General features: G+C 35.8%; 2 protein-coding genes across 2 annotated transcripts; one reads left to right on the top strand and one right to left on the bottom strand.

Moving 5' to 3' along the window:
• Nucleotides 1-383: 383 nt before the first annotated feature.
• LOC107468341 (uncharacterized) lies at nucleotides 384-10,067 on the bottom strand. The gene is made up of 21 exons (XM_016087610.3): nucleotides 9,137-10,067; nucleotides 8,424-8,538; nucleotides 8,112-8,212; nucleotides 7,860-7,951; nucleotides 7,128-7,263; nucleotides 6,927-6,995; nucleotides 6,680-6,781; nucleotides 6,338-6,436; nucleotides 5,530-5,640; nucleotides 5,148-5,351; nucleotides 4,721-4,828; nucleotides 3,581-3,676; nucleotides 3,438-3,494; nucleotides 2,846-2,992; nucleotides 2,567-2,740; nucleotides 2,156-2,317; nucleotides 1,795-1,868; nucleotides 1,455-1,578; nucleotides 1,224-1,336; nucleotides 797-923; nucleotides 384-694 (listed from the first exon to the last, which is right to left on the bottom strand). Exons 1-21 carry the CDS (start codon nucleotides 9,836-9,838, stop codon nucleotides 542-544), a joined length of 3,066 nt encoding a protein of 1,021 aa, XP_015943096.1. The 5' UTR covers nucleotides 9,839-10,067; the 3' UTR covers nucleotides 384-541.
• Nucleotides 10,068-10,315: 248 nt separating this feature from the next.
• On the top strand, nucleotides 10,316-11,893 carry LOC107468269 (uncharacterized). Its single transcript, XM_016087523.3, has 3 exons — nucleotides 10,316-10,622; nucleotides 10,714-11,165; nucleotides 11,263-11,893. The coding sequence occupies exons 1-3, from the start codon at nucleotides 10,458-10,460 to the stop codon at nucleotides 11,699-11,701; spliced, it is 1,056 nt and encodes a 351-aa protein (XP_015943009.1). The 5' UTR covers nucleotides 10,316-10,457; the 3' UTR covers nucleotides 11,702-11,893.
• The last annotated feature ends 9 nt before the right edge of the window (nucleotides 11,894-11,902 follow it).

Genomic DNA, 11,902 nt, shown 5'->3' with positions numbered 1-11,902 from the left:
TTACTCAAACTGATTCTTAACAAATTAATAAAACAAAAACAATTGAAAGAACTGAACGAAGACTTAATCTTAAATAATCTCCATTAATTTGTACGAAGAAACTTCTAAAATTATGATTTAAAATAAATAAAAGTAATTATTTAAATAAAAATATCATCGTGCAAAAATAATAATTAAAATATTAACACATTATATTAAGTAATTTAATAAAATTTATTAAATTATCTAACGATTTTTAAGATTATTTTACATAAAAATATCTTTACGAGAATAGCCATCCTAAATAAATTATGTACTTCGGTCGGTCGAAATCAGATAATCACCACTTAAAAATCATTAATCAGCGTTGAAGTGTGAAAATTTGAAGAACTTGAGAGCAAAAGTTTAAAGTTCAATTACTAGCATCTTATTTATATAGTACTATTTTCTTTCTGCCGGTTATACCGAGTCTAAATCTACCAAATCGGTTATGTTGGCCAAGGGCCATTATTGGAGCATAGTTAGTCCCAATATAGTATTATAGTGGTACGCTAGCTACAAATCAGAGGGGGCATCTGCAGGGATTAATTTTCCATGTGCTCTCAGCATAGTCTTGAATGGTCCTGTCACTGCTAAATCTCCCGGAGCCGGCAACACTAAGGATACTCATTCTCGTCCACTTGTCTTGGTTAACAAATGCTTTATCAGCAGCAGCCTGTTATCATAAATAATCAAATTAAAATATTAATATATTGGAGGGCAGAAAACTGACTGAATATGAGTATTTAGACTCCTCAAAAGCATATGAACCAAGTACCTGTGCCTCAAGGTAACTCCCAAAATCAGAGGTAAGAAGATAGTAATCATTACCAAATCCAAATTCCACCGTCTCACATAAGGATTTAAAATAATCCTTATGCCCAAAATATCCATCTCGAACCATCCTGATTGTAGTATCAGATTAATAGCAGCAACCCGCCAAAAGTAAAATAAAATGAAATGAAGGAAAACATAGATCCATTTATATAATGGTGAGTTTTATGATGTCTTTTTATTATGGTACTTAAATTGCCTAACTTGCTTTTAAAGGTAAAAAATAAAATATTTAAAATAAAAAATAAAATATTTAAAATTTATTAAATATTATATATTTATCTTTTTTAGTAAATTAGGTATAATCTCAAAGACACCATAATCTTCATCTATATAATTTCATTAGAGATGGTAATATATTTTGTTCACACCTCAATACCCGTGCAAAATGTAGGGGTACTTTCGCAGGCTGTAGGGGTGCCAAATTAGATAATCTTTTCTGACGCCGTTTTTCAACTTCATGCACTTTTGCCCCAAATAGAAACTGAAAATGGAGAAAATAAAATATAAGCCTATGCAACCTGATTCCTTAATTTGAAATCCTTTCTCTATTGTTATTAGATCACATATATCATTAAGTAACAAGAAAAGTTATCACCCACCAAGTTATCCTCCCCTATTTCTTCAATTATTTCAACTGTGGATCCATCTGCTGTTGCTAAAAGCAAACATCCATTCATCAAAAATTTCATGTTCCCAGTTCCCGATGCTTCATTTCCTGCAGTGCTATAAGAAAGATATTGATGTCAATAAACAAAATGCCTGCACTGCATTTCGCAAAACTAGCTCTATACAGCCCTGAGTCGTTTGGTATTCGTGAATACAGTATTACAGTATTATTGATAAAACATGATAAGGAGTGAAGCAAAAGACAGATACTAATCAGCAACATTGACAAACTTGACAAAGGCATTAAAATAAATGAGCACTAAATTTGCAAACCTCAGGTGTTGAGAAAGGTCGGCCCCAGGTATTACCAATTCGGCAACAGAAACATTATAGTCAGGGATAAAAACCTATCAAATAGAAATGAGTCTGGGTCAAACAAGATAAATACCAGAACAAATATTGATAAATAAAAAGAACAAGAGTGACGGATGAGGGATTCATTAAGGTGATAGGTGCCTTGATCCCTAGGGATAGAAATAGTTCTTACTGGGAGACCCAACCCCCTTCAGAAAACTCAGTCGGGACAACCAAAATTAATTGAGTTCTTGATAATAAGACTAAGATACTCGAGATCCAAAAAAAAAAAAAGGTGCAAGAGTGATAAAATCAATACAGATGAACATTTTAAACATACCACTTTCAAAAGATCTCCAATATCAGTATCATTATTGATTTTTTCTGCCACTGCATGACAAAGTTTGATAATCTTCTTTGCAATTTCATAACCAGGAGCAGCTTTCCCACCAATTATGCAAACACGAGGTACAACTTTTCTCCTACTATCCTTATCCATATTCTGCAAGAAAGCAAGTAATGTAAGTCTCAGTTTATGGCTTAGTATATCTCCAAATTCATATGTAGGTGATCAGGCGTCCAAACCATAACAGTGGGAGATATCAGATTAAGACAAAACAACAGCTACCTGAATATATATAGTAACCACAAATATATTTTTATTTGAGGGAAAAGGATAATTGTGTCAATTGAAATTGGCATTTGTATATCAGTAAATTCTTTTAGTACCAAGGCACCCACAAACACACACCTTGAGACAATTATATCTATGGATAATTCCAAATATATTAAGCAGCTGTCTTTTGTATTCATGTATCCGCTTGACCTGAACATCAAACATTGCATCTAAACTGACCTGCAATAAAGACAAAGTCAGGAATGCTTCAATGTACTCAGCAAGCCTCATTTTATTAACCTTTTTAACCTACAGTATCAGAACGGCACTAAAGTATATTAGATCAGATCATATCTAGTTCTCTCAAATCTGAAGAAATTTCTCGAAAGATAGTAATAAGCTTTGGAATTTTACCATTTTCCATTCTAGATGGAAATCAGCATTGTCCAAATGATCTCTCAATCCTGACAGAAGGTCAGCATCACGGATCCAAGCTTCAGTCCCTAGCCATTTTGATATAAGATCACGTAAACCGGGATTGCTCACCACAATCCACCGACGCTGACAAATATCAATTTACTGGATTATTAGTTGCTGCACATGCAATTGCACTTCTAAAATTGAAAATAAAAAATAAAATGCTCAATAGTATACCAAGTATACAAATATTCATAGTTCTCCACAGATCGATTTTACTTCTAAGAAAAATATGTACAAATATTTGTACAATAAGGCATAAGCATCTTGATGTTATATGCCAATGAGTTAAGATGTAAATAACAAACTCAAGCCTTTCAACAACAAAGAGAAACAAATGTCATAGAGTAGAACTAGTTGTATAGACAACCTTTCTTGTAACACACTTACAAACATTGATTACACTCTAATATACGGGCCCAATTCAACAGTAAGCCACTTTAATCCTTTCATATAGCTATACATATATGAGACAGGAGATCAAACAAAAGTTTACACACATCCTATAACAGCTACTGCAATTACCTACCTGGGTCACACCATTTGTCTTGCATTGAAATTTTTCTGGATATAGCCCATAGAAGTCCTGCAAAGTTGAGCCATAAACTTGATCACTTTAAGACTACACACTAGCTTAGGTGAAAAAGACTATTATCAATGATGAAATCATACCTTAAATGTTTTTGTCTTCAGCCTTTCTAGATGTAATTTTGAAACACCATTCACAGTATGGGAGCAAACAATTGCCAAGTTTGCCATTCGAATGCTCTGCAAATCCAACATATTTATAATCACAAAAATCTGGTTATTTGTAAGCATATAAAAGATTAAACAGAATTTAATTAAATATGATGTTCAAGACTGTAAGCATCATGATCATAGATCTTGGAATTCACAAGCATTTTCATAGTAGACTTACCATTCAAAAATTCGAAGGATTCAAAAGCATGAAGCTTTTGTTCAGCTTAAAAGTTACCTAATTTATTAACTTACAGAGAAAAAGATTGTTCTAAGTTGTATCATATGAATTTATACAAAGTCCACTCGTAATTCACATATTACTTATCAAGGCCCTTCATTTCCAGCTGCCAACTTAAGTGAGCTTATGCATTGCAGAAATTTGAATTCAGTGCCAAACTGCTAATAGAAACAAAGGTTTGTGTATCAAGTGTTACAACAATATAACACATTCAGAAGTCTATATATATGAAATCGTTTAGGTTTGGATTGGGTAACAAATTAAGGTTTAACCAATAGACCCAACTTTTAGAGAGACAAGAAGGGAAGGCAAAGCACTTTGGTAAGAAAGGCTAGTAACTGAAAACACAGCAAGAACGAGAACACAGGCAAACCTGAACTGATAGGGGACATACCATTGGCATTGAAGTTGCTATTGAGCCATGAAAAAAATATATTTTAATTGCATGTGCTATATATAAATTGATGACTTAATCCTGATTCTTAACAGCTTAAAATTTCCCAGCATATTTTGCCTTGCATTAACAGAGCCTTGCATATTCTCCATGTGACCTCAAGGTCACAGGTTCAAGCCGTAGAAATAGTCCTTGATGTAATTATCAGGTTAGGCTGCATACATTACACCCTTAGGGTGCAGCCCTTCTCCAGACCCTGCGTTAATGTGGGATGTTTGTGTACCGGGCTACCCTTTTTTATTAACAGGGCATCCATTGATAGTACAATATGGACTTATGTAATTTACAATTCATAGTGAAAAAGGGGTGAAAAAAAGAAAGATACTATAGCAAACTAAACATTACTAGATCAATTATAGACAGATTGTTCCAAAAGTACCTTCATAGCACCTTCTTCAACAATGGACAGCAGGGCTAGTCTACTATAATCTAGACCAATCCTTTTCTTCAACTCCTCCAAGAAGTTAAAGTTTATTTCATATAAAATCTGCAAAAAGGCAGATAAGATACTCGGTAAATAATTCAATTTAATTAGTTAGTTAAAAGGGAATTATTTTCATCAGAACAAAAGAACAACAAAAAAACCCATCTTGATTAGTAAAGTCTGATGTTCAATATGGAAAACTTTCTGAATAGTTAGTGCACCATGAAGTAAAATAATCCCATGCTTTAGCCAAATATAATGGTACAATATGAGTGAACGTATCTGTTTTCTTGCCACTCAAATGACTAATAAATCACAGATTAAGGTACAATATTAAATAAAATACAGAAAACAGATATCTTACTATCTAAGCAGATCATACCTCTAAATGGCGAGGGAGAAGACTTTCAAGTAGGTCAACAGGGATTTTCTCTCCATCAGTTACCATTGTGTGGGTTGTGAAAGAGAAAATTTTGCATACAATGTCCCATGCCTTATGCCAACCTAAATGTTCTTCATCAACTAACATCCGCATGACCTCAGCAATTGAAAGAGATGGATGGGTGTCATTTAGATGGAGAGCAACCTACTTAGAGGAAAGGCATAATGTAAGTTATGAGACAGAACTCATAATTTTCTCTCAGCATCACTGATGAACAATAAAAATGAGTAAATAAAATAAAAATAACATGTTATTGATTACTATAGATTACAAACTAACTAACAAATGAATGTCTGTAATCCCAAAACATTTGAAACTAAACCTTCTCTGGCAGTTCATCAAAGTTAGTATGTTCTTCTTTGAACCTTCGCATGATGTCTTGTAAAGATGCTGAGACAAAAAAATATTGTTGTTTCAATCTCAGCTCCTTTCCCTGAACATAAAGTATAATATGAGAAGAAGAATTGAATATTCTTCAGAATAGGGGAAAAACATTATACTGGACAAATTTATCCTACTATGAAAGATACAATAGACTAAACAAACTTCCTAAACGAATGGAACTAATAAACATTGTGAAGATGACAATTAAAAAGGATGGAATATTAACAATGAAAACTTGAGACACATATACAACAATGCATTATAGCACACATTAACAAGGGAAGATCAAGGCAAACAACAAAAAATGCAGAGGATATACAACCTAGTGCCTTCACTGAGCCTTTGCTCCTAAATAGTAGATAATCGATTCTATGAACAATAATGTTGAGCCAAAAAATTTAAAAGCACACACGAGACAAGCCTCAACAGATACTTAAGAACTGCGTGACACAGGAAGGTTAATTATAAACTAAGCTTCTATAAAAGATTCTACGAGCAACATAGCAAAGTTTTGTTATCAAATTAACTGATACAATAAGAGAATATCATAACTATAGCAATTAATCCTAAGAGAAAGCAGTATGGGAGACTCATTCTTCCAATCATAATTGAACAAATAAAAATATGATGATATTAGCTTTCATTGTCAAGCATGGAGACAAAGCTAATAATGAAAATAAAACAGTCTGAACAGATAATAACAATGAGGAAATCATTTTTTAGTTGTTTTCTTTTGGAGGGAATACCTGATGAGAGCGATCATCTGGATACAAGACATTACTTATGGTTTCAGCCTTCTGTCTATTGACAACAGAATTAATGTAGTCTCCAGTGTTATAGGCCTCCTGCAAACAACAGTGGGATAAAGGACTCAATAACTCACCCTGAATCAATATCAAATGAGAGAGATGACAAAATACACTTGCAAGAATGGATTAAAATAAACAAACTTTCATCTGTTTCTAATCTAGGTACACTTTGAGTATTGGTTGATCATATATGATTATGATTAAATAGCTCATAAAGTTAATAACAACAATAACAATAACTAAATTTGTAGCAGATGATGTCATAAGAGAATAAATCACCAAATCAAATTTACTACTAGGTTTAGCAGCCCAAAGCCGAAGGTTGATGGTATTTCTTGTCCCATAGCCAGGTATTGGGTTGTCATAAGCCACAGCTTCTACCTGGAATTGTGAAAACAAGTTACCAAATATTATTAGTACCACCTTTTTATGAGAAAACAGATTCTTTGTCCAACAATGAACATTCGATATTGAAAAGAGGAATCAGGAATACTATTTTAAATCAGGTAAAAAGTACTAAGATTACCGTTTCTCCAGGGATCCAAACTTTTTGTTTCTCTCCATTCATTTCTACCTCTTCAACAGTCCCATAGAACTAACCCAACCAGCAAAACATAGAGATGATATAGATTGTAATGTTCAGTTGATAAAAATAAAGGGCTACATCACTAGAAAGTAGAAAAACTAAAATGAAGCAAAAAGAAGAAAACAGGAAGCCCTTGACAACCTTCACTTCATATGTTACATGAATTCTCTCTATTTCCCAAGGGTTTCCAAAGTTCAGCCAGTAATCAGGTTTTTCATGTTGAAAGCCATCAACTATGATCTGACGGAACAATCCATATTCATAACGCAATCCATAACTGCAAAATGAAAATCAACTCAATGAAATTCAGCTCACAGCACCCAATCATTAGTTAAGGGAATATTTTTGTCCACACCAAAGCACAAACATAAGAAGTCTTATACTTTTAATCCCAGTTTTGACATCATTCAGTATCTGATACTTAATATAAGCATAACAATGACACAGAAAAATTGATTTCTCTGTAGGATGTGTTAATCCTTTGTGCTTCATAGGGTTTTGCATGAATAATTATTACAGAAGTTCACATAAGATATTTCTGATCATACAGAGCAGAACTCTCAAATCCACAAAGTTTTAGGATAAAGACACTCCAAGAATGAGAACCGTGATTTAGAAATTAAATTATCCAAACAAACCGCTATAATGCTATTGGATATATAGCATCATGCAAACACGTTATATAATACTGTTTAGAGGCTTGAAAATGTTTCGGTGCATCACAACAGCTAAATGAGGCCCAATAACAAAGTGCATTAGACATTCAAGGTCATAAGGCCAAGTTCACAGCTAATATATGTTTAAAATCTTAACAATGGAAAACTTTATGAAGGTAATAATGTTTCAAAATAGAATCACATAGTAACACCTTACCCCCACGCAGGATAGTCTAAAGTTGCTAGAGAATCCATTTGACATGCTGAAAGACGAGCAAGGCCACCATTTCCTAGGGCGGCATCTCCTTCCTTGTCAAAGATTTAATGTACATGAACGTTAACAAATACTCATAACCACCTCGAGTACCAAGTTGGATAAATGATATTACAACAAGTAGAGTGGGTCTTTTTCTGGATAAAAGCAAAAATATAAAATAAAATAAAAGATTAGATCAAATGTTAGTAATACCTGCTCAGCCACAACTTCAAATTCAAATCCAAGTTGGTTTAGGGCCTCCGCACATTGATCCTCGATACCAAGATTAATGACACTATTTGACAAAGACCTGCCTGATATCCAAATAACAAGTGTTCTTAGTTACACATTGGTCTATACTTTTAGTTTATTCATTTAATAAATAAGTCATGGAAGTTATATTCACAACTTGCAAGCACTTATAAATAAAAATAACTTGGAGAAAGAAATAGACAGGAAATAAAGATTGAATAAGGATATTTGTTGTAACATGTAAATCATATTTTAGCGGATCAATTTAAGTACCCATAAGAAACTCAAGCGAGAGGAAGTAGAGGCGCTTAGGTTTTGTCCTCTTGAAGTAAATGTGAGTATCATGCCAGCGTTCAATCAATCGATCTCTTACAGTATGTGCCAATGCCTACAAATACCATTACACATGCTCAATATTCTAATGATAAACTGTTTAAAATATGACAATCATTAAGCCAAGGTAGTTCAGTTATATCATTTATGCTCTATATAACCTACAACTACAAGGCTGTAGTATTAGGATATCACAGAGAAAAAGTTTAACGGGATAAGCTTTTCCTTCAATGACAAGTTCACATAAAAAAAATTCAAGCATAACTGCATAAACCGCACTATGCCATACATTCATTCACCAGCTTACTCTTCAAATCGCAACCTCATAAGAATTTCAATAACTAATGATGCATCTACCATCAAAATTACTAGATCACCAATCGACCCTTCTTTAACTGCTTGAACATAATTGGCAACTATTTTCTGGTTTTTCCATTAGGATTGCTTGGCAGCAATCAATCAGCAAAATAGCTGGCAACTTCCTTCACTTGATATCCAGGAACACGTATTACAAAGTCGCTAAGAACATTTCTAAAATTTCCAGTGGCATTATTGAATTACTCAACTGTGAATTCCATCCGGTAACAACTTGCGCATACACAATCATTATGCCGAACAAAATGATAATGCAATTAAGCTTAAAGGCAGCTTACCTGGTACGCTTCAAAATCATCGAAACTAAACCGCGATCTTGCTACGGTGTACTCAACGTGATGAAGAATATCCTTCTGAAGACTGATGGGATCGTTCTTCAAGAACCCGTCCATTAAGCTGTACATTCTCTCAGCTTTAGCCCGATGCTCCCCAAGCCCTTCTAGAAACCCAGGCCTCCGGACTACAACTCCTCTGCTCACCGCTGCACTGGCCAACGCCGGAACCGTCCGGACGCCGATGCCATTGCTGCCGGCACCAACGGCCTCCTCCAGCGCTCGCGTGATCCTCATCAAGCTCTCGGAGTCCTCAATCTTATTTCCATCTGAGTCAGTGACGAAAAACCTCTTCGTGAAGAACTCACCTTCGAATTCGACAGTGGCTCTGTCGATCTTGAGGCCGAGGACCTTGAAAACGTTGGTGATGATCTGGAGGAGGCCGATCCAGTTGTGAGCCCGGATCACGATCACAGTGGAATCGCCGGGATCGTTGTTATCGACGGAGATTATTGGAGCAACGGTGGAGGGAGCGGATTCGCCTGTAGAAGCTCGAATGCTGCAACTCCGGCGAGCGGTGGCGCAGGGAATGGAAAGCGAGGAGAAGCGAGTGGAGGAGAAAGGAATTTGACGAAAGGAAGTGTGCGGATCTGAGGATGAGATGTTGAAGGGAGTGAGGAGAGGAAACGAAATCAAAACGGTTTGCATTTTGCCTGAAAGTTAGTTTGATTCTTCAGCTCGGTATCAGTCTGTTATAACGATTCAAAATGGCGGAAATCGATGACGAGGGTTGTTGTCGCGGGAAGCGCGCCGCGCAACTAAACTAACTAAACACAAATTTAACACTCTAATTAACCTTCTCTCTCTTAGTTATGAGTAGTTAGTTATAACCACCTGAAAGAAAAAAGGTGTTTACCTTTTGCCTTAAAAGGACATACCTCACCTCATCTCATGCATTCATGCCATGAAGCGTAATACTCGCTATCTCACGTGAGTTGCAAGATCTTTAACTACCTTTTTTGCCCGATAAAATAATAATTTGTGATTTTTTTGGGCCAACTATGGGCTTTTTAGCGAAAACGGGCCTACCCAAAAATGTCCATTCATCTAAAGAGGTGGCATTATCGAGATATTGATGGAAAGTTCTACATGCTTCTGGTCTTGGAAGCATTGCCGCACCTTCTCGATAAATCGTTTCATCATTTTCTTCAGTATTAAGTCCAGCTTGTTAGCTATTTGTAATTGAATTGAGTTGAACTCCGAAAACAAAACTTGCAAATTGATATTAAAAGAACAAAATCAAGTTGGTTGTTACATTAGTGTGATCATGGGGGTAGACTACTATAAGATTCTGCAGGTTGAAAAGAGTGCCACAGATGATGACTTGAAGAAAGCTTATAGAAAGCTTGCCATGAAATGGCACCCTGATAAGAATCCAAACAATAAGAAAGAAGCCGAGTCTAAATTCAAGCAGATATCCGAAGCCTATGAGGTATGTAATGAATTATAGGATGTTCCTCCAATCATTATATCATATTATTGTTCTTATGCAACCAACTTGTATTGGTTTTTGATGCTTGCAGGTTCTGAGTGATCCACAGAAGAGAGCAATTTATGATCAATATGGAGAAGAAGGGCTAAAAGGGCAAGTGCCACCTCCAGATGCAGCAGGTGCAGGTGGTGCTTCATTCTTCCAAACTGGTAATGGGGCAACAACGTTCAGATTCAATCCCAGGAATGCAGATGACATATTTGCCGAGTTCTTTGGATTTTCAAGCCCCTTCGGGGGAATGGGAGGTGGTGGTTCCGGTGCCGGTGCCGGTGCCGGTGCCGGCATGAGAGGCGGTGGAACAAGGTCATTTGGTGGAATCTTTGGTGATGATATATTCAGTTCATTTGGAGAAGGAAGGGCAATGAGTCAGGGTCCACGGAAGGCACCTCCTATAGAAAGAACATTGCCTTGCACCCTTGAAGAACTTTATAAGGGCACTACCAAAAAGATGAAGATCTCAAGGGAAATTGCTGATGCAAGCGGGTAAGCACTCCAATCATTCCTTGATTTTTTTGACGTGAGACTAATTTCATGCACTCCTCGCAATTGCAACATTAATAAAAAGTTTGTTTCATTGCAGTAAAACTTTGCCGGTGGAGGAAATCTTAACCATAGAAATAAAACCGGGGTGGAAGAAAGGGACAAAGATAACGTTCCCGGAGAAAGGAAACGAGCAACCAAATGTGATTGCTGCAGATCTTGTGTTTGTGATTGATGAGAAAGCACACCGTGTGTTCACAAGAGATGGAAATGACTTGGTTGTGACACACAAGATTTCACTTTCTGAAGCTCTAACAGGTTACACTGTCCATTTGAAAACTCTAGATGGCAGGGTTCTTAGCATTCCCATAAACAATGTGATTCATCCAAGCTATGAAGAAGTGGTTCCTGGGGAAGGAATGCCAATTCCCAAAGATCCTTCTAAGAAGGGTAACCTTAGGATCAAGTTTGATATCAAGTTCCCAGCAAGGTTGACATCTGACCAAAAGACTGGACTTAGGAAACTTCTGGGGCCATAATGGAATTAGACCAGACTATATTAGATTAGCCGTCTAATCATGTTGCAAAGTATATCTTTCTTGTGTATAGTAATCCTTGGTTTTTGACTTTTTGTACTGCGCTCTTTCAACATGGTGCATCAAGTTTAACAGAGTGGGTATTCTCTTTTGGATTCTTGATTCGTTCCTCTTGTATCCAAATTTGATATAAGACAATAATGC

Source organism: Arachis duranensis, chromosome 10 (genome assembly GCF_000817695.3).
Source record: "Arachis duranensis cultivar V14167 chromosome 10, aradu.V14167.gnm2.J7QH, whole genome shotgun sequence".
NCBI lineage: Eukaryota > Viridiplantae > Streptophyta > Magnoliopsida > Fabales > Fabaceae > Arachis > Arachis duranensis.
The sequence above is the reverse complement of the archived record's forward strand: the minus strand, read 5'-3'. Positions and strand labels throughout refer to the sequence as shown.